The 20,201-nt window shown below is 34.6% G+C and overlaps 1 protein-coding gene across 7 annotated transcripts in view; it reads left to right on the top strand.

Moving 5' to 3' along the window:
• Positions 1-20,201, top strand: part of DIAPH3 (diaphanous related formin 3) — a 490,541-nt gene that overhangs the window by 313,998 nt on the left and 156,342 nt on the right. For all 7 annotated transcript variants that reach the window (XM_055360754.2, XM_055360755.2, XM_055360758.2 and 4 more), the window contains 2 exons: positions 4,182-4,307; positions 10,379-10,542. In XM_055360754.2, the coding sequence (XP_055216729.2) occupies positions 4,182-4,307; positions 10,379-10,542 (290 nt within the window). The remainder of the gene's footprint in view (positions 1-4,181; positions 4,308-10,378; positions 10,543-20,201) is intronic.

Genomic DNA, 20,201 nt, shown 5'->3' with positions numbered 1-20,201 from the left:
TTTTAAAAATTTCATCCTATATTATAGCATGAGAACTTTTATGAAATGTCTGTGAGGTAAAAATACGCGGTGAGATCCTTCTCATTTCACTAATGTGGAAATCAAGCCCAGGAGAAATTGCTTCCAATCATAAAGAGCATAGTTCCTGACCCACTGACAACCACAGAATTGGAAAAGTCACAGGCCTTTTATCCAGTGGACTAAGTCCCTCTCCCACCTAGCTGAGAAGCACTCACTCATTGGGGTAGCTCTATCTTCAGTTACCAGTAGCTGGCTTCCTCTGAGGGCAGCCCAGACTTTAGGCACCTCTGAGAATGAGCCAAAAATGTGCTTCTCTTACACCTCCCCACTGGAGTTCTGCCCTCTGACCAGACATGTACTTCTGTATCCATATGGTACAATGAAAAGTAAATATTTGGTCTTTGCCCCCTGGTTCCTGACACGAAGCTCCTAGAAGTTTTGGAATTTCCTGAGTGACACATATTTTGTATGTTAATGTAGTGACTAAAGGCAGGTAGGGGTATAGCTTCAGGATGAAGACTGGTCTCTAGAAGTAGTAAACATACGATTAAAGGGTTAGAACTATGGGCTTATACCAAATGTATGGGTGTGACAGGGGCTGAAGATTGAGCTCAATCACAAATGCCAGTGATTTAATCAATAGTGCCTTTGTAATGAGGCTTCAATAAAGACTGAAAGAGGATGGGGGAGCTTCTGGGTTGGTAACACATGGATGTGCTTGGAGGGTGGATGTGCTGGAAGGGCAGTGAAGCTGTGCACCACCCCCGTCCCACCATTCCTTGTCCTGTACATCTCTTCCGTTTGGTTGTTCATGGGTTGTATCCTTCATAATAAAGCTATAATCATAAGTATAGTGCTTTCCTGATTTCTGTGAGTCATTCTAGTGAATTGTGGAACTTCAAGGAAGGGAGTTTTGGGAATCCCCAGATTTATAGCGAGTCAGTCTAGAGTGGTCCTCTAGACTGGCAACTGGCATCTGAAATGAGGGTAGTTTTGTGGGAGTGAGCCCTTCTACCTGTACAGCCTGACACTAAATCTGGGTAGTTAGTATCGGAATTGAAGGATTTTCTCCTTAACTTATGGAGTCTGCACTAACTCCAATTGTAGGACACCCAGTTGGTATTGGAGAATTAGACAATTGATTGGTGTTGGAACAATGTATTTGGTGTCAGAGAAAAAATCAAACAATCTATGTTCCCTCCCAACATTTGCCCTGTGCTTTTCTCATATGGGAGTCCCTCAGACCTATTGGTCTGTTCTCTAGATCTTTTGCTAATTTGACATGTGTGCATAATAAAATTGGTTAAGCAGACTAAGTATTTTAAGTATGTGGTTTTGTTCGAGGTGAGATACCACTTTAATATATATAGTACTTAAAAATAAATATGTATATAAAAAGTTATATATATAACTGCACACTCACCCGTCCATCCAGAATGCTTAGGCATATATTCCCTAGGTTTAGGCAGGGAATATGGATTGCTTGTGATTGCAATGGGCAAGAATGTACAAGAAACCCCTTATTATGTGAAAATTATATCTGTTTATTTAAATGTTACTGACAGGGGTTATGAAAACAAAATGGCAATTTCTATAATAATTTGTATATAACACAGTGGTTAAAAATAAGGTCTGGAATGAAACTGCTTGAATTCAAATTCTAGCTTCACCAATTTTTAATTTGACCTTTTTACTTACCTACTGAGTTCCAGTTTCCTCATCTGTAAAATAGGAATAATAATAATGCCTACTTCATGATGTTCTGGTGAGGATTGCATGAGTTAATTAATAGAAAACACTTAAGACAGTACCTGACATACGTAAACACTTACCACATTTTAGATGTTGTTATTACCATTACTATTATTTTTATTGTCACTGCTACTAATATAACAATTACTGCTACCATTATACTACTAATACACTCCTTTTTGAACCTAATTTATAGCACAAAGTAGATGTATGGCTTATAAACGTTTCTGAGCATGTATTTACTTAATAAAAGAGACAGGGTCTTGCTCTGTCACTCAGGCTGTGGTGCATTGGTGCCATGACTGGTCACTGTAGCTTCAAACTTCTGGGCTCAAGCAATTTTCCCACCTCAGCCTCCATATTAGCTGGGACTACAGGCACATGCCACCATGGCTGGCTAATTTTTTTTTTTTTAATTTTTGGAGACACAGAGTCTTGTTGTCCAGGCTGGTCTTGAACTCCTGGCTTCAAGTTGATCCTCCTACCTCAGCTCCTAAAGTGCTAGGATTATAGATGTGCATCACCATGCCCAGCTTGCTTTTGAACCTTTATTTAATCAGAAGTTGCAGAGTTTTAGGAAGTATAAAAAGTGACTGAACCACCTGTAAGAGTTCTTGAAAAATGATAGAGGAAATGCTAATGAGACTTTAAGGGAGAGATCAAATAGACTAGGAGAGCAAAAGGAATCTCTTATGTAATGCAGATAGAGAACTTTGAAAGTAGCAAAGAAAAAAGTTGGAAACAGGAAGAGTAAATGAAACACCATTGGCCTAATCAAATAGAATCTTGGTTGTGGATAATTGACAAGCAGACATAAAAATGAAAGAATGTAACATAGGAAATATATGTTACCACTATGAGCAATGCACAGCAAGGTATTGGGGAAATAATTTAACTAGTTAAAAAGGTAAGAATCTGTGATTCTTAAAATTGAGACAATGACTCAGATAATAGTGTGTATTATTATAGCATTTAGTGTGTAAATTCAAAGTATCACAGAAAGGGAATACATGAGAAGGAAAAAAAAAAAAAACCTACTGAGAAAATATGCATGAGTGTAAATCCAGACTAGCTTCATCATAGTGGGAGCAAACAGTTAAAGTACCATCACTCTTCAAGCACAAACAAGTATTATATGTGGTTCTCGGGAGAGTTCAATCATTGGACTCCTTAAACGTTGCATCTGAGAATTAGATTGCTAATTTTTTAAAATAAGAAAATACATTTAGGTTTTATTAAAAGTTGTTAATGTCAGAATACCAAATGTTATTTTCTGTACAACCAGGTTAAAAAAAAACAATAAAACACCATTTCATATTCTTATACATTATTTTTAATGTCTCCTTACTATTTTATTCTTTTGAACCAAGCTAAAATTAAAAAAAAAAGCAACTCAGTTTCATTTTGTTGGGCATTTAGATTGTTTCCAAGGATATTCCTATCCTTATAGATAAAACTTGAATTGCACCCATTCTTCAGGATTAATTCAAATCCTTCAGGATTAATTCAAATCCTAAGAATGGCAGATTACCTTGAATTACTGTATTCATTCTTTAAACATCATTTTATATAGTTCACATTGAACAAAAACAATAGATTTTTTTTTAACCTAGAATTCATTTGTACCTAAAGCAAATATTTTAAAAGTTGGTTTAGGTCACTCTATCTTCTTTTTGCACTATTAAATCTTTTTCCTAGTGTCATATAAAATTGACTATGAAAAGATTTTCAGAAATGATCCTTAATGTCTGTTCTGCTGGGTGGCTAGTATATTCTCATAGTGACACAGTGCCCTGGTTTACCATTTCTTCTTCATGTGTACTGTCAGAGCCACTTTAAGTTAAAGAAGGAAAAATATTATTAGATAATAAACACAAATTGTGTTCAGGATATCAGCAAAGAAAGCTTGACATTTGTCATTATAAGTAGCCTCTGATACCTTTTCTTTCCCATTGTAGATAAGCTTGGACAATAAAAAACACTTTTCCCCATCTTTCCCATCTACTCACTGTTCCCTGTCAAGAGATGATTTTGAAAAATGTTCAAATTATATTTAAATCAGTCCAATTTTAAAAAATGTTTTCTTTTTGTCTCTGAATAGACTGATGATTCTGTAGTATTTCCAATGGTCAAGAATTCTAATGAAACTTATTTCTGAAGTGTGGTTTATTTGTGTGTGTGAGCATTTCTTAAATTTTGTCTTATGTTTTAAAGACTGTCTTACTGAATTTCTTTTATAACTAGATTTTAAATTGAAAGGTTAAAAAAAGTGAAATTTATTTTTATTTTATAATGAATATTCTTACATTATTGTGAGTTGTTTTCATGAATGTTTTGTTTCTAGGGTGTCTTACCTTTTATATATTATAATTTTGTCCTTTCAGGGCATTTAATATACTCTCTTTTAGTCTCTGTAGAAACGCTGGAAAAGAATTTGAGGCAGATGGGAAGGCAGCTTCAACAGCTTGAGAAGGAATTGGAAACCTTTCCCCCTCCTGAGGACTTGCATGACAAGTTTGTGACAAAGATGTCCATATCCTTTTGATATCTAAATAACTTAAGTCACTAGTCAACTAGAGATACAATTTATTTAATATTTTACATGTCTTTGTGTAACCAGAGATCATTCTGTAGTGCCAAATTACAGAAAGTTTAACCTTTGCCTTCTTGCAGGGAAATTTATCAAAGTGTCTGTCAATCATGAATAATACACAAATGTCTGTCTGTCTGTCTGTTTGTTTATTTATTTATTTATTTATTTATTTATTTATTTATATTTTGAAACCCAGGCTGGAGTGCAGTGGCATGATCTTGGCTCACTGCAACCTCTGCTTCCCAAGTTCAAGCAATTCTCCTGCCTCAGTCTCTCAAGTAGCTGGGCCTACAGGCACGCACCACCATGCCCAGCTAATTTTTTTGTATTTTTAGTAGAGACATGGTTTCACCATATTCGCCAGACTGGTATCGACCTCCTGACCTGAAGTGATCTGCCAGCCTCAGCCTCCCAAAGTGCTGGGATTACAGGCGTGAACCACCACGCCCACCCACAAATGTATGATGATTAATTTCTATTTTTTTCCTTTTTATCAGCTTAGATAATAGTATGTTCTCTCATCTTTTCCCTGTCATATACCTTATTTCCTTCTGATGTACATGATGAATTGAAAGGATATTAAAACTCAGGTTCAGGAAGTTTGACTCTAAACTCATGATGTGATTTAGATACCTTTGAAATGTCTGAGGAAGCAGATATAAGACTTCATAAACAGGTTTAACTAGTCAGCTTCACTTCAAGAATTGGCATATATTATAAATTAGTTTGTGCTCCATAAAATTTAATATTTCCTTTAGAAATACTAGATGGTTACAAAATCAAAATGGAGTTTATTATAGTCACTACTTGTATTGATATTTTCCTAACCCAAATAAATCGATATATATGTGTGTATATACATACACACACACACACACACACATATATAATTAATAGCATGAGGCTTGTGTCCTGTTTAAGGTTTCCTTTGTATTCAATTATCTTTATTATCACTAACTTTGTAGCTTAATCTCTAATGAGTAACTGAAGTAATAAACTTTTTTATTTCCTGAAAGTAATGTTGAGTTGCTTTGCAAACCATTTTATGAAATTACAGACTGATATCTTTTGTGTTGTAATAAAATATTACTACAATGCATTATTAAAATCCCATATGGACAAATGAATTCTGTATGAAAGATAACTCACTTCTAAAATGAGCTCTTATAAATAGACACTCCTAATATCTTAAACTGAGGTACTTGAAATAAAATGACTATTTTTCCTCTTTCTACCTCTTCTCTCCTGAGATTTAGTGAATCACAAAATTAATATTTGGCTTGTCATAGATTTTATTGTATATGCTTTCAGCTTAATTGTGAACTGGTTGAGTTTTAGCTTCCTTCACTGTCTCTGTCGGGAAATATCATAAAAATATACTCCAGCAACAATCAATTCAGGCTAACGTGTTTGTTTCCTTTTGTATCTTGCCACCCATCCAGTTTCTTATTTCATTAGGGAGGATGCCTTTATCACCCTACTGAGTAAGGCTTTTTTTTTTTTCTTTTTAAGTAAAGGTGAAATCTGTATTCATCAAAAATTTTTTTGTACTACCTTCTCATATGACAAAGTGTGCTTTTTAAAATAAATATATTATTGCAGTTATATGTTTCATCATTCTTAGCTTTTTTCTTAATTTTATCATGTTAAAATGTTCATATGTGACAGTTTGTTAATAACTAAGTACTGTTAATTGAACTACTTATTATTGTTCCCTATAGATATAAAGCAGTTCAGAAAAGATTTTGTTTGCATGTAGCTTCTGGTAGTACACTGTGAATGCACTAATTATGAAGCTCAGGTTTATAGAACCAAGATGAATTCCTGAGCTTGGAGTAAAGGTTGTAGAATCTTGCTTAGCACACGATCTCAGGACATATCTATACTTGGATTTATATGACACAAGAAACTGAATGATGTCGGCTTCTTGAAAGGTATGCGGCTCATAAAAAGCAACCAGCAGGAAATCAGAAACAGGAAGGATGATGCTTTGTTGGAAACAATTTTTCATTCTGAGTACAATTATACTCCATGGACAAGAAAGCTACTACATCCTGTCGTTAAATATCACAACCTAGAAGCCTCTAATGAACTGATTAGCATTCATGTATCTCTTGGAAGTCAGATATATGAACAGTTGGTGCACTTTGCTATTGACAAAGCTTATAATCATAAATATTCTTTGCTGAGATTAGATTGCACTCGTTTGCTTTTCATCTTAGTTAGACATACTAGTTTCGAAGTAATTAAATTCATTCATTGCGAGTCTTTGTTTACATTAATTAGGACTGACATGTCAGATTTTGCATATTAAATGCATTTATACAGATCTTATTAAAATGGCAAATTGTGAGCTTCTTAGATGTTAAAAAATTGAAGAATTTGGAAGCTAAAATGCACAATGAATAAAATATACTTAAAGTTTGTTATTAACCACTTAAACTTTGTTCATGTTTTTCATTGAAATGCTTATTCATCGAGGTACATATCAAATGTTTGGTTCATTCACCAATGCTGGAAGAATATGTGTATTTTTAAATTTATTAACAATGTATCTTACAAGTACGTACTTAAATAATTATAATTTAGTGAACTGTTAAATCAATTAATTGAATTGTTTTAAATTATTAAGATACAATTTTATTGTAATGTGAAATTTTACTAATAGCACTCGATGATAGTATGTTGTATTTTTATTCTTTCTGTGTATGCTTACTCTTTACATATACTGCTTAATATTAAAAAATTGAATTTAGTGCATCCTTTAAAAAGGATGCACTATTATTTCAAATATCATTGACATTTTAGTAATAATTATTACCTCCCACTTGCTAAGTCTAGTCAGAGCCTTAATTAGAGTTGAATATTTCCACAGTAACTACTTGCTTGAAAAATGTGAAACCAAATTCAATGTATATCAGTATTGTTACATGCAAGCTATTATATGTGAGGTGTACGTACTTACTAAATTTTTATCGGTGAGAAAATTAAGAATATGCCAGGATTTGTTTCATGTAGTGCTTGTTCCTTTCTCATGATCTTTAAATTCTGTGATATGTCTTATTTTAAGGAGAATAACAAATAGAATTTGGAGCATTGCACTTGAAATTCTTCTTGCGTGAGCACTTGCCTTTCTATTTTCTTCCTACTCCCTCTCCTGAGTCTTTCAGAAAAACTTATTTTGCTAGACATTTATATATTTCTGTATTTATTACAACTTATGTGACAAGTTACTTGACTCCTTTCCATGTTATATTCTTTAAATTTGTTCATTGAAATCCCACTTTATTTTCACACTTTTTTTGTGTGTTATTCTGTATAGCAATGCTTTAGAAACTTCTGAAATCACTGGGTAGATGCTAAAGCCAGCCCAGTAAATTCATTGAGAGAAAGATTTACTTATATCTATATTCTACACTGCATAATGTACAGCATTTTTCAGATAAAGGAATTTAGTATGTTGAACTTTGAACTGTGGCGACTAGGAAGTAAAATAGAAGATTGGAATGGATGAAATGTAAACTTGTATAATACACGGCCCAGTTGTAAGAGTGGGAAGTGGGGCAATTGGGTGATTTATTGTAGCAGATTTTTCTTCTCTTGAATTAGTCTTCTCACTTTCTTCTCCTTTTCTTCTTCTGTTCTTTCTTTCTTGCCTGTGTTCCACTTAATTCCTTCTTAGCAGACTTTTAAAACTAGCATTAAATGTGATGTTCTTAATTCTCTCTGAGTCCCCAAATTTATAATAATCTTTTCATTTTCTGAAGTCTTACTTACAAGGGAGTACTACCCAATGGACAGCTCACTGCTCTTTAACAGTCAAGCCTCTGTTGTTTTAGTCAATCTCACTTTCTTAGCCAAGACTTTAACTACCTAACCTCTGTCACTCTACATAATATCAAATTTTTTTTTCTACATCATACTTATTACTATGTTAAAAATCTGATTCATTTGTTTATTATCTGTCTCCATACTCTAAAATGTTTCATGACAGCAGGGACCTTGCCTGACTTGTTAGCTACTGTTTTTCCTAGTGCCTAGAATACAGTGGAACTCAGATAACACTTACTGAATGGCTTGCTGGATCCTGTGTACTTAAGAAAGTCTATGAAATATATTAGACACATAGGACTGAATGATGCTGATCCTTATAAAGTGTGTTAATGGAAGTTATGGGCATCCTCAGTGACAGAACTGTAATAAAGGCAGTATGACCTAAAAATAAATGTGGGATATATTTGTGGTAGGTGGTTTGGTAATGAGCAATACTGGCATACCAGGAGTAGAATTCCAAGTCATAGTTGGCCAACACTTAACACTTGTGGTTCAATGCATGTAAACACAGATCTGGTCGTTATCTACCTCTCAAATGGGAAGATGACAGTGATTCTAGTAGAAATTCATGAGAATTTGGCCTCAGTGTTGGTAAAGGAAAACAAAATAGATTTCCCAAAACATCAAGTAATTGGGCTTATATCAATATTTTTATAATGAATTTTATGAAATGTTTATTTTGTTGACTATCTCACGTATTTTTCCAAAGCTCTTGACGAATACAGAAGTTGGAGTTTAACAGTTTGCACAAGGACAGCTAACTACATTTGCATTTTCTTTTAGATGAAGATGATGATGAAGAATTAGAATTCTTTCATATGTTAATCTACATTTACTCCCTACCTGGCAGTAGTGCTGTCTCTTTTTTCCTTGGTCTTTCATTATTTTTCTCAAAGAAAAGGGCCTGCATCAGTTTCCTTATTTCATCCTCTGCTGATGTAAGTTCTGGCCAGAAGAACCATATCTTTTTGAAATTGTGGGCCAAAAAAAATTTTAGATATAAAAATTCCATTTTTAGCTTCTTTCTCTTGGCCTGCCTGAATACTGTTTTTTATTTGTTTTAAATTTTGCTAATGGCTAGTCAAAGTTAGTAAAAGGACTTCTACAAATTTAACTATGTTCCATTTCGTTAAATGTTAATTTAAAGGAGCCATAGGCAATTATGAGTGATGCTCTAAAAGAATCCTTTTTTCTGGATGTGGTATAGTGATGTTATATCTGACTGCATTAGCAATTTGCCACACAAGAAAGAAAATTTCATTGTTTATTTAGAAAATGTTTTCTAATGTCAGTGGCTGTCACATTCACATTAAATTCATCTTCTTAATTTCAGTGTGTTTTGAAATATATTGTCATGAGTGAGAGAAGAGCGTTTCTATATGTGTGTGCCTGTGTGTGTGATCATAATTTTTAATAATCTAATGCATAAAGAAATTATATACTAGTTTTCTAAGAGAAGTTAGAACACTAATTTGGTTAGATAATGGAAGAAATTTTCAGTTTAACTCTTAAAATTTTATTTTGTTTGCTTTTAGAACCTTAAAGTTTAAAATAAGTGAGGGATGATAATAACAAGTATTTTTGTGTGCTACTAAATGCCCACTTTTCTGAGAACTTTGCATGTGTTAACTCATTTAGTCCTCTCAATAGCCCTGTGAGTTGGTGATATTATTGTTGGCCCATTTTACAGATGAGGAAATTGAAGCACAGAGACATGAAGGCACTTGCCCACAGGCACACTATTACTAAGTATAGGAGCTAGAAATTGATCCCAAGATGTCCAATTTAAGTGTTGTGTTTAATGCTTGTACTGTTGATTTCAATATCATTGCAATTACTCAGCTGCAACTACTGAACTATAATTTTAAATCATATTGTATGATCTGCGTATATTATTATAGTAAGTTGGAAGAAAGATTTTTTAAACTTGTTAAAGAGAAATATTAAATATATAAATCTTTTCTGATGATTTCCCAAAGTTAATTGGAAATTGAATTTAAGATTTTGTTGCTATGCAGTATAGACTGACTTTAAGAATGGTCAACTATTAGAAGTAATTTTAGAATTTTGGAAATATAGTAATGGTGGCTATTAGACTAAAACATTGGATTTACAGAGTTCCCCCTGCCCCCAAAGCATTACTTTGTAAATTTCAGAATACCTTAACTATAGTATACAGATTTGTTATCAGTGCAAAAGAACAATATGAGACACTTTCGAAGTTACACGAAAACATGGAAAAGTTATACCAGAGTATAATGGGATACTATGCCATTGATGTGAAGAAGGTGTCTGTGGAAGACTTTCTTACTGACCTGAATAACTTCAGAACCACATTCATGGTATGGTAAAAAAATTGTTTTTTAGAAAGTTTTTTTATTTGTACTATCTTATCTATTATCTCATTACATCGTTCTACTCTTGTTGCTGTAGGAAAACCTATCTTTTCTGATTTTGAAAGTAAGCTATAAAATTTCAGATTTAAAAATCTATTGAAAAATGTATGGTTTGTTCTCCTTTTGGCCTTTCCAACATTAAGCTGTAATTAGACATTTTGATTGAAAAAGTGACAAATTCTGAAGTTCTTCATAAAGACTCCCTTGCTGGCTGATTACAGAGCACTTCTGTAATAAGTTTTTGGCTATGAATTTGTTTCTTTATACTTCAAGATCAATTTGTATTTTTGTGATATAATTTTACCAAATTCCATGCAGCTTTTGTAAGGCTTTTTTTCCTTAATGCATTGTACAATAAGCTACACGCAATTTGCCTTTGAATAGGTTTTACATTCGTAGGGTTTCCTTTAGGATACTTTAATAGGGAGATCAGGTCTTTGATGTGGAATCCTTTCATTTAGGCATTAAAAATATCTTTTCAAAAATATTAGCTGATTAGGTGGGGGGAAGAAAAGAACTACACACATATTAAAGTGAGAAGGCATTGTCGCCTCCCTAGGGAAACTGGTGATATACTTCTACAATGAAAAATTGTTATTCTTAATAGATGGGTAAGTCATTTCTGTATTTTAGCAATTGTTTGTGGCGATTAAAAAGTTTTGAGGTGCGAAGAAAAAGAAGGTTGAATTTAAAGAACTGGTTCTTTTTAATCTCAAGAAAACTTTATTGCTGAGGTCGTTGGACTTGGTTATAATTATTTAGTTAGGATTAGAGAGCCTTTTCATAAAAACACTATTTTAAAGGAAAACTAATTTACAGGAAAAATACACATTTGGTCACAGTTCTAATTTATTTTCTCCACAAATTCAAAGCAATTCTGTAAATTATTTTTCATTGTCAGAAATGAATTTGGTTAATAAATATATTTATGATATACCTGTATGTGTCACATACTTCGCAATATATTATTTTAAATTTTGTAATGTTTTGTGAAGCAATATGGCTTAGTGGAAATAGTAAAGACTTTGCAGTCTGAGAGAGCTAGACTTGAATTTCATATGAGTTATGTGTCTGAAGACTTATTTAACCTTGAGCCTCAGTTTCCACACTGGTTTTAAAAAAGTAATGTGAATTCCTTCCCCATAAAAATGTTTTAAGTATTAAATGAGATAATATATATTTAATGTTTATCATAGCTCCTGGCACATGGTAGTTGCTCAATAAATTATTATACAGTAAAGGGTTAATTCAGCAGGCTTGGGGTGCTCAAAACCTTCATATTCCAAAGAACACTGGCCCCTGACTGGCTACTAAGAGACCTAGAAATATCCTGTCTGATAAGGGTGTTTTATATACCTGGGGCCTTGGACCAACCTATATAGATATGGTAATGATGTGATTTATGGTGAACACCTGTTTTGTTTACCTGGGGCCCTGGGCCACACTGTCTCCATTTGACCTCTTACTGAGCTGGAGATAGAATAGCTAAAATTAGTCTTCCAGGCAGTCTATGCTAAAGTGACTGACTCTCAATAAAATCTTTGACACCAAGACTCACAGAAGCTTCCCAGGTTTGCAATACTTTGTACATGTTGTCACATATTGTTTTGGGGATGATGAAGCATTGTCTGTTGGACTCCACTGAGAGAGGGCAATGGGAAACTTGGATCTGGTTTCTCCTGAAGTCTGCCCTTTGCACATTTTTCATTTTAATAGTGTTTGTAATAAACCATCACAGTGAATATAATGGCTTTTCTGAGTTCTATGAGCCCTTCCAGCAAATTATCAAACGTGAGGGTGTCTTGGGGACCTCGGACACAATTATCCATCAAGTATAAAATGGATATATGAAGTAATAATACCCTTCTATTCTAAGTATTTTCTATAAGCCAGGCATTCTTCTAAATGCCTTACATATAGTATGTCAGACAAGCCACACAGTTCTTCTATGGCAGATAAAGAAGCTGAGGCACAGAGAAGGAACATATCCAGCTCAGTGTTATGCTGCTATAAAATGGTCGAACTAGAATTTAAACCCATATAATCTTCTCTAAAGCCTTCTTTAAGGGCCCTAACTCTTAAACATTATGTCATGCTGCCTCTTGTATTCTACAGTTTGTGTTCCATTTCACAAATTAGAATACTGACGTTTGGAGGGTTTCCAAATGAGATCAATGCCATATTGTTTGTAAGTGATCCAGTTGGGATTTGAATCCAGATCCCAACTATGTAAAGTATACATATTTTAGATCAATTATTTACAAACCAAATTATTGTTCCAAAAAATGACCACTTTTTCTTTTTTTCTATTGGGAGAGGGGTTAGATTTCAAGCTAGTCCTGTTTGACACAGCAGTAGCAGTTATGCATATAATAGAGGTTAATAGATCTAAAAGGATTAGAGGGTTTTGGCATTCTGTGGGTAACTTGGCATTTCATGTGGGCAAATAGTGGGCAGAGAGAGAAAGTGTTTGAATGGGAAAAGGGTTCCAAAAAGTGGGTAACAGAGTGACAGCGCTACTTTGTTTCAGAGTTCTCATGGGGTCCTAGAAGTCACTACCACCACACACACATTCATGTGTACACTGCACTAAATTAAAATTGGTAACATTAAATATTAAAATGTATTAAATCTAAACAATAGTATATAGAAGAAATTTTATTTAGGAGAAAAATAAGCATGAAGGCTGGAAGGGAAGTGATTGTAACAAGGTTGTGAGGTTTTGTACAGGTACTTTATTCTCTTCTATTTTTCTTGTTTGGGGGTAAATATGGTTATATTGTTTAAATTTTAGACAAAATATATCGCTTTGAAGTCCAGAGTAGTAATATTGGCAAAAACTCCTGACAAATAAATGTCTCGTTTTGTCAGGGTCTTCTGATCTCTTAGGTTGCTCTTTAATTCCGTATTATTCAACTTTGAAAACCAGGTTAATGTGAATGAGTCACTATGGAAATATTAGATCTGTAGCTAAAGAAAGATGTAGAGTTTTATTTGTTGAAGATCTTGTTCTGGAAATCCCCGTTAATAGACAAAAATTTTCTTCTTAAAAAGTACTGTTAAAATGTTTCCATTGTTTATTCATCCACTGGCATTTAGGTATACTTCTGGTCATGAATGAGCTTTTATCATAAAGTGAAGGCTAATTTTTGTATTACATATCGGGGATTGGAACCACTGTCTTCACTCCATACCTACTCCCCCATTGGCAGTTTTCCATGGAATGTTTTCTCTCAAGTTCAGACCACTGTACTTACTGTTTCCTATGTTTGGAGCACTTTCTCCATACTCTGCCTGGCTAAATTATCATACTCATCCCTCTAATCTCTGTTCAGACATTTCTTCCTTTAGTAAGATCCGTGTCTGTCATATTTATCTTTCTGTCTCTAGTGCAATTCATGGCATACAATAGATAAATTTGTTGAGTAACAAATGATCAATGGGTGATTTAATAGCTAACATATATAGAGCTAACCATGCGTCTGGAGCTATATTTAATCATTTAATCCTTATAGTAGCAACCAGATGTGGTATGTGTACTGTTATTATTCCCATTTTTCAGATGAGGGAACAGGTATAGAGAGATCCTGACTTGCCTATCATTACATAGCTGCCAAGGAGCTAAGATTCTTTCCAGGCTGTCTGGCTCCACAGTCTATACCATATATGGCTGACCTGCGTTAACATCTATTAAATGCATAACTGCTATTGCTGTGTCAAACGGGACTAGCTTGAAACCTAACCCCTCTCCCAATAGAAGAAAAGAAAAAGTGGCCTTTTTTTGGAACAATCGTTTGGTTTGTAAATAATTGATCTAAAATATGTATAGTTTAAGATTGTCTTGGGATTTAAACTTAAGTAGTTAAAGGCTGGGTTTAAAAGCTTTTTGCTATATACCTTTGACTAACTCATACAGTCTCTCCTCAGTGTTTCTAGAATCTCATGACTAATTTGTATAGCTACAGCCCTTCGAGTTCATTTTTTTGTTTGCTCTATGAGAGCCTTGTTACAATAGCTAAAGAAGGAACATCTGTTCCAGACTGCTGCCTCAAGCCATGTAGACCAAGGGGGAAAAGTTTCAAAATCTTGTAGCTTCTCTGAGGAACAGCTGTTTATTTTGACAGCAGTTTAACTCACTTCTCTTCTACTTGAGAATTCTCAACTGGGAATTAATTTTTTTTTTAAACAATCGACTCTAGATAATGTGCTCATTGGGAATGGTTCTATTTTGAACTACTGATCAGTTTCCCAAGAAATAGGGAGTAAGTTTGCATTGTAATTTTGTTTAGCTTTATTTTTGTTACCATGATCAACAGAACAAAACCAAAACAACTGTCATGGTTTGAACAGTTACTTCTTACTAGATCCAGTGCCCAGTGCTTTGCATGGAGTGTCCCACCTCGTCTTTACGGTGTTTTTTTTTTTGAGGTCCAGAATGTGACAGCTGAGATAACTGCAGGGTAGAGAAGCTCCATGTCTTTGCAGAGAAGCTTCAGAGTTGGTAGGGCTAAGACTGAATGGAAGCCTGCCTGACTCCAAGGCCTGTTCTTTAACAGCTTCAGGTACATTGCTGCTCAGAGAGTTTGCAAGAAAAGCCAAGGTTGTAATTTTTAAGAGTGCTTTTGATAACTTACTAGAGAGAGTCAGCACAGGGCATACTTTATTTTCATACTCCTTGGGTATAATAATTGTCTATTTACATTGATGGGTTCATGATAGAAGAATGTTTTCAGATCTGCTTCTATTTCAAAACATGAAATGTGTTCTTTTAAAATTAGAGGACTATTAATGTAAAGCCTCGTTGCTGGGGTGAAGGATAAGGTGAAGGGTAGAGGGTCAGCATCTTTCCGTAATAGATTTTTACTTACTGTAAGACTTGAGTGAAGACAAAATTTCAGATTGGAGGTACTAGGTGGAAATATCTGACCTCATACTATATGCTGAGTAAATTGGTGGCGTATCAGGCATCAAGCTTTATACCAAGTGAAGTTCATACCTTTATTCATGTAGTGTTGTATAGCAATAATCACTGTTTTCTATTTGTGACTGGTTTTAGATTCATTGCATGCTATTAACCAATCTATTTGTTATTAGCAAATGATATCATGCTTCTACAGGATGAATTGAGCTCATGGAATTTTTGTTGGATCTTGTGAGCAACCTCATCCTCCTTAAGCTATCCAACAGCAGTAGCGTGTTCATGTTTCTCCTTTGAGTTTAAAACTAATTTTTCTGCCTTTCATTGGTCACTGTGGCTTTGAAGCATAATGTATGTACGGTTCCCACTTTCCATTCATATTAGAGGATTTTGATCTAATTGCTTTTTCTCACGTAACCCAAACTACATGGTCTCTTCTTTAATGCTCTGTTATCCAGGTGATGCTTCTCCTAATTGGTACAGGTGGAAGCCTGTACTAATTAATCCATTAGCCCAACTTTGCTGAAAGTTCTTTTACTATTCTCTTTCTTTATCCAAAATTATTAGCAAAGTACAACACTCTTATCTCCTTAAGCAAATTTCATCTGACATCTTATTTGTTTTGCTTAACGTCTCATCTTAAAGAAATTCTTACTAATGCTTTCATCCTCTTCACACCATTTTGTTACAGAACTCCTTACAGGTAATCTATTTCAAAATAGTTTTTCTACCAAATTATACTTATTAAAAATGTGTCATTTTTATCCTTCGCCCAGTTTTTGATGGGGTTGTTTGTTTTTTTCTTGTAAATTTGTTTGAGTTCATTGTAGATTCTGGTTATCAGCCCTTTGTCAGATGAGTAGGTTGCGAAAATTTTCTCCCATTTTGTAGGTGGCCTGTTCACTCTGATGGTAGTTTCTTTTGCTGTGCAGAAGCTCTTCAGTTTAATTAGATCCCATTTGTCAATTTTGGCTTTTGTTGCCATTGCTTTTGGTGTTTTAGACATGAAGTCCTTGCCCATGCCTATGTCCTGAATGGTCTTGCCTAGGTTTTCTTCTAGGGTTTTTATGGTTTTAGGTGTAACATTTAAGTCTTTATTCCATCTTGAATTAATTTTTGTATAAGGTGTAAGGAAGGGATCCAGTTTCAGCTTTCTCCATATGGCTAGCCAGTTTTCCCAGCACCATTTATTAAATAGAGAATCCTTTCCCCATTGCTTGTTTTTCTCAGGTTTGTCAAAGATCAGATAGTTGTAGATATGTGGCGTTATTTCTGAGGGTTCTGTTCTGTTCCATTGATCTATATCTCTGTTTTGGTACCAGTACCATGCTGTTTTGGTTACTGTAGCCTTGTAATATAGTTTGAAGTCAGGTAGCGTGATGCCTCCAGCTTTGTTCTTTTGGCTTAGGATTGACTTGGCAATGCGGGCTCTTTTTTGGTTCCATATGAACTTTAAAGTAGTTTTTTCCAATTCTGTGAAGAAAGTCATTGGTAGCTTGATGGGGATGGCATTGAATCTGTAAATTACCTTGGGCAATATGGCCATTTTCACAATATTGATTCTTCCTACCCATGAGCATGGAATGTTCTTCCATTTGTTTGTATCCTCTTTAATTTCCTTGAGCAGTGGTTTGTAGTTCTCCTTGAAGAGGTCCTTCACATCCCTTGTAAGTTGGATTCCTAGGTATTTTATTCTCTTTGAAGCAGTTGTGAATGGGAGTTCACTCATGATTTGGCTCTCTGTTTGTCTGTTATTGGTGTATAAGAATGCTTGTGATTTTTGTACATTGATTTTGTATCCTGAGACTTTGCTGAAGTTGCTTATCAGCTTAAGGAGATTTGGGACTGAGACAATGGGGTTTTCTAGATATACAATTATGTCATCTTCAAACAGGGACAATTTGACTCCCTCTTTTCCTAATGGAATACCCTTTATTTCCTTCTCCTGCCTAATTGCTCTGGCCAGAACTTGCAATACTATGTTGAATAGGAGTGGTGAGAGAGGGCATCCCTGTCTTGTGCCAGTTTTCAAAGAGAATGCTTCCAGTTTTTGCCCATTCAGTATGATATTGGCTGTGGGTTTGTCATAGATAACTCTTATTATTTTGAGATATGTCCCATCAATACCTAATTTATTGGGAGTTTTTAGCATGAAGGTTGTTGAATTTTTTCAAAGACCTTTTCTGCATCTATTGAGATAATCATGTGGTTTTTCTCTTTGGTTCTCTTTATATGCTGGATTACATTTATTGATTTGCATATATTGAACCAGCCTTCAAGGATATGAACAGACACTTCTCAAAAGAAGACATTTATGCAGCCAAAAGACACGTGAAAAAATGCTCATCATCACTGGCCATCAGAGAAATGCAAATCAAAACCACAATGAGATACCATCTCACACCAGTTATAATGGCAATTATTAAAAAGTCAGGAAACAAAAGGTGCTGGAGAGGATGTGGAGAAATAGGAACACTTTTACACTGTTGGTGGGACTGTAAACTAGTTCAACCATTGTGGAAGTCAGTGTGGCGATTCCTCAGGGATCTAGAACTAGAAATACCATTTGACCCAGCCATCCCATTACTGGGTATATACCCAAAGGACTATAAATCATGCTGCTATAAAGACACATGCACACATATGTTTATTGCGGCACTATTCACAATAGCAAAGACTTGGAACCAACCCAAATGTCCAACAATGATAGACTGGATTAAGAAAATGTGGCACATATACACCATGGAATACTATGCAGCCATAAAAAATGATGAGTTCATATCCTTTGTAGGGACATGGATGAAATTGGAAATCATATTCTCAGTAAACTATCGCAGGGACAAAAAACCAAACACCGCATATTCTCACTCATAGGTGGGAATTGAACAATGAGAACACATGGACACAGGAAGGGGAACATCACACTCTGGGGACTGTTGTGGGGTGGGGGGAGAGGGGAGGGATAGCATTAGGAGATATACCTAATGCTAAATGACGAGTTAATGGGTGCAGCACACCAGCATGGTACATGTATACATATGTAACTAACCTGCACATTGTGCACATGTACCCTAAAACTTAAAGTATAATAATAATAAAATAAAATAAATAAATGTGTCATTTTTCTGTTTTAGTTAGACATATGTAGCTGTTATGTGGACTCTCTGAGTTTGCAATATCACCTATTCTCATATAGAATACATTTTTATTTCTGTGGCTTATTTTTGAGCACATGAACATTTCCCGATGGGATTTTAAAGTACTGAAAAAGGCCACTACACTTCTTTCTTACTCATAGTTTCTAAGACCTTGAATATCTGGAAACCCCACTTTGAGGTTAAGATTTAGAGGGCAACAAAAAAATCCCTGCCTTAAAAAAGATTATTATTGCACACAAAAAGTGGAGAAGCATTATATTGGTGTTCTCTTTTTTGTATATGGGTATAGACAGACATATGTGCCAAACTTTGTAGTTATTATTTTCTAGTTCATAAAATCCGGTCTCTTTCTCCCGTAACTTAATTTCCTATATATAACTCCCATCTTAATTGCCTGTGATGACACTCAAAGAGAGACGTGATTACTCCTGATTTCTTCAAATCTTAAGTGATTGATGAAACCTGCCTATGATAGGCCTCAGCCAATTCATTTGTTATTAATAGTGATGTTTTGCTGTTTGCCGTTCTAGTGGGAAGACAGCAGTAGTTGAGATGCAAGTTCTGGCATCAGAGCATCTTGGAGTTGAGTCCGGTCTCTGTAGATTATTAGTGATACGTGTATAGGCAAATTGCTTAACCTTACTGAGCCTCAGTTTTCTGATAATAACAGCCTGCATCTCTTAGGGATGTTACTTTTTGAAGATCAAATTACATAACATACATATACCCTCAAAACAAGTTAGCCATGTACAAATAATAGAAGTACAGTAATTTTTACATTTTCAATCTCATTATAATAGGATTGATACTGTATTTTATCCTTTTTTATTTTTATGCTCCCATATAGAATACTGTGAAATAAATAAATAGCTACCTGTTTCACATGTATAGCTCTGGCTTTGTAGTATTTCTACAATTTTGTTAAATTTATGTTTCATCTAGATAAAGATTTGTCATTTGTGCTGTTTGCCGACTTTAAGTCAATTTTTGGTTTATAAAATTGAAATCTATGTTGTGAACAAATATAAAATCAATTATAACTCAGTTAATCTTGCTGCATCTGTTGATCAAATATAATTTATTATTCTACTGAATTCTCAGACTAAAGTAGTGAAGTGCCAAACAAAAATGAAATCATCCAGTCAGAGGGTATTTTTAGTGTAGAATTGTTTTTGATAGGGAGGACAGCCAGAACAAAACTCATTTTGCCAAATCATTTAGATTACACAAATTTGATCCTTGTCAACTCTAAATGCCATTTGTGCTGACTACTATGTGGACCAACTAGATCATCAAAAGGAATGTCAAAGCACTAAGCATTTCCTGTGTGCTCCTAAGTCTTGTAGATTGACTCATTATATGTGTTAGAGGAAGGAAAATCATGTACAAGTCCTATGGTCGAGTGTTGAGCCAGCTTTTGCAATTTTAGTAGGAAGCATCTTCTATCCTTGCTTAATTTGGTGGGCTTACAACTTGAAAATTGTATTTGGAGTCTTTTCACATAAGACTTATGTCTTCATTAGCACCTT

The sequence above is a fragment of the Gorilla gorilla genome, chromosome 14 (assembly GCF_029281585.2).
Source record: "Gorilla gorilla gorilla isolate KB3781 chromosome 14, NHGRI_mGorGor1-v2.1_pri, whole genome shotgun sequence".
NCBI classification, from domain to species: Eukaryota; Metazoa; Chordata; class Mammalia; order Primates; family Hominidae; genus Gorilla; species Gorilla gorilla.
The sequence above is the reverse complement of the archived record's forward strand: the minus strand, read 5'-3'. Positions and strand labels throughout refer to the sequence as shown.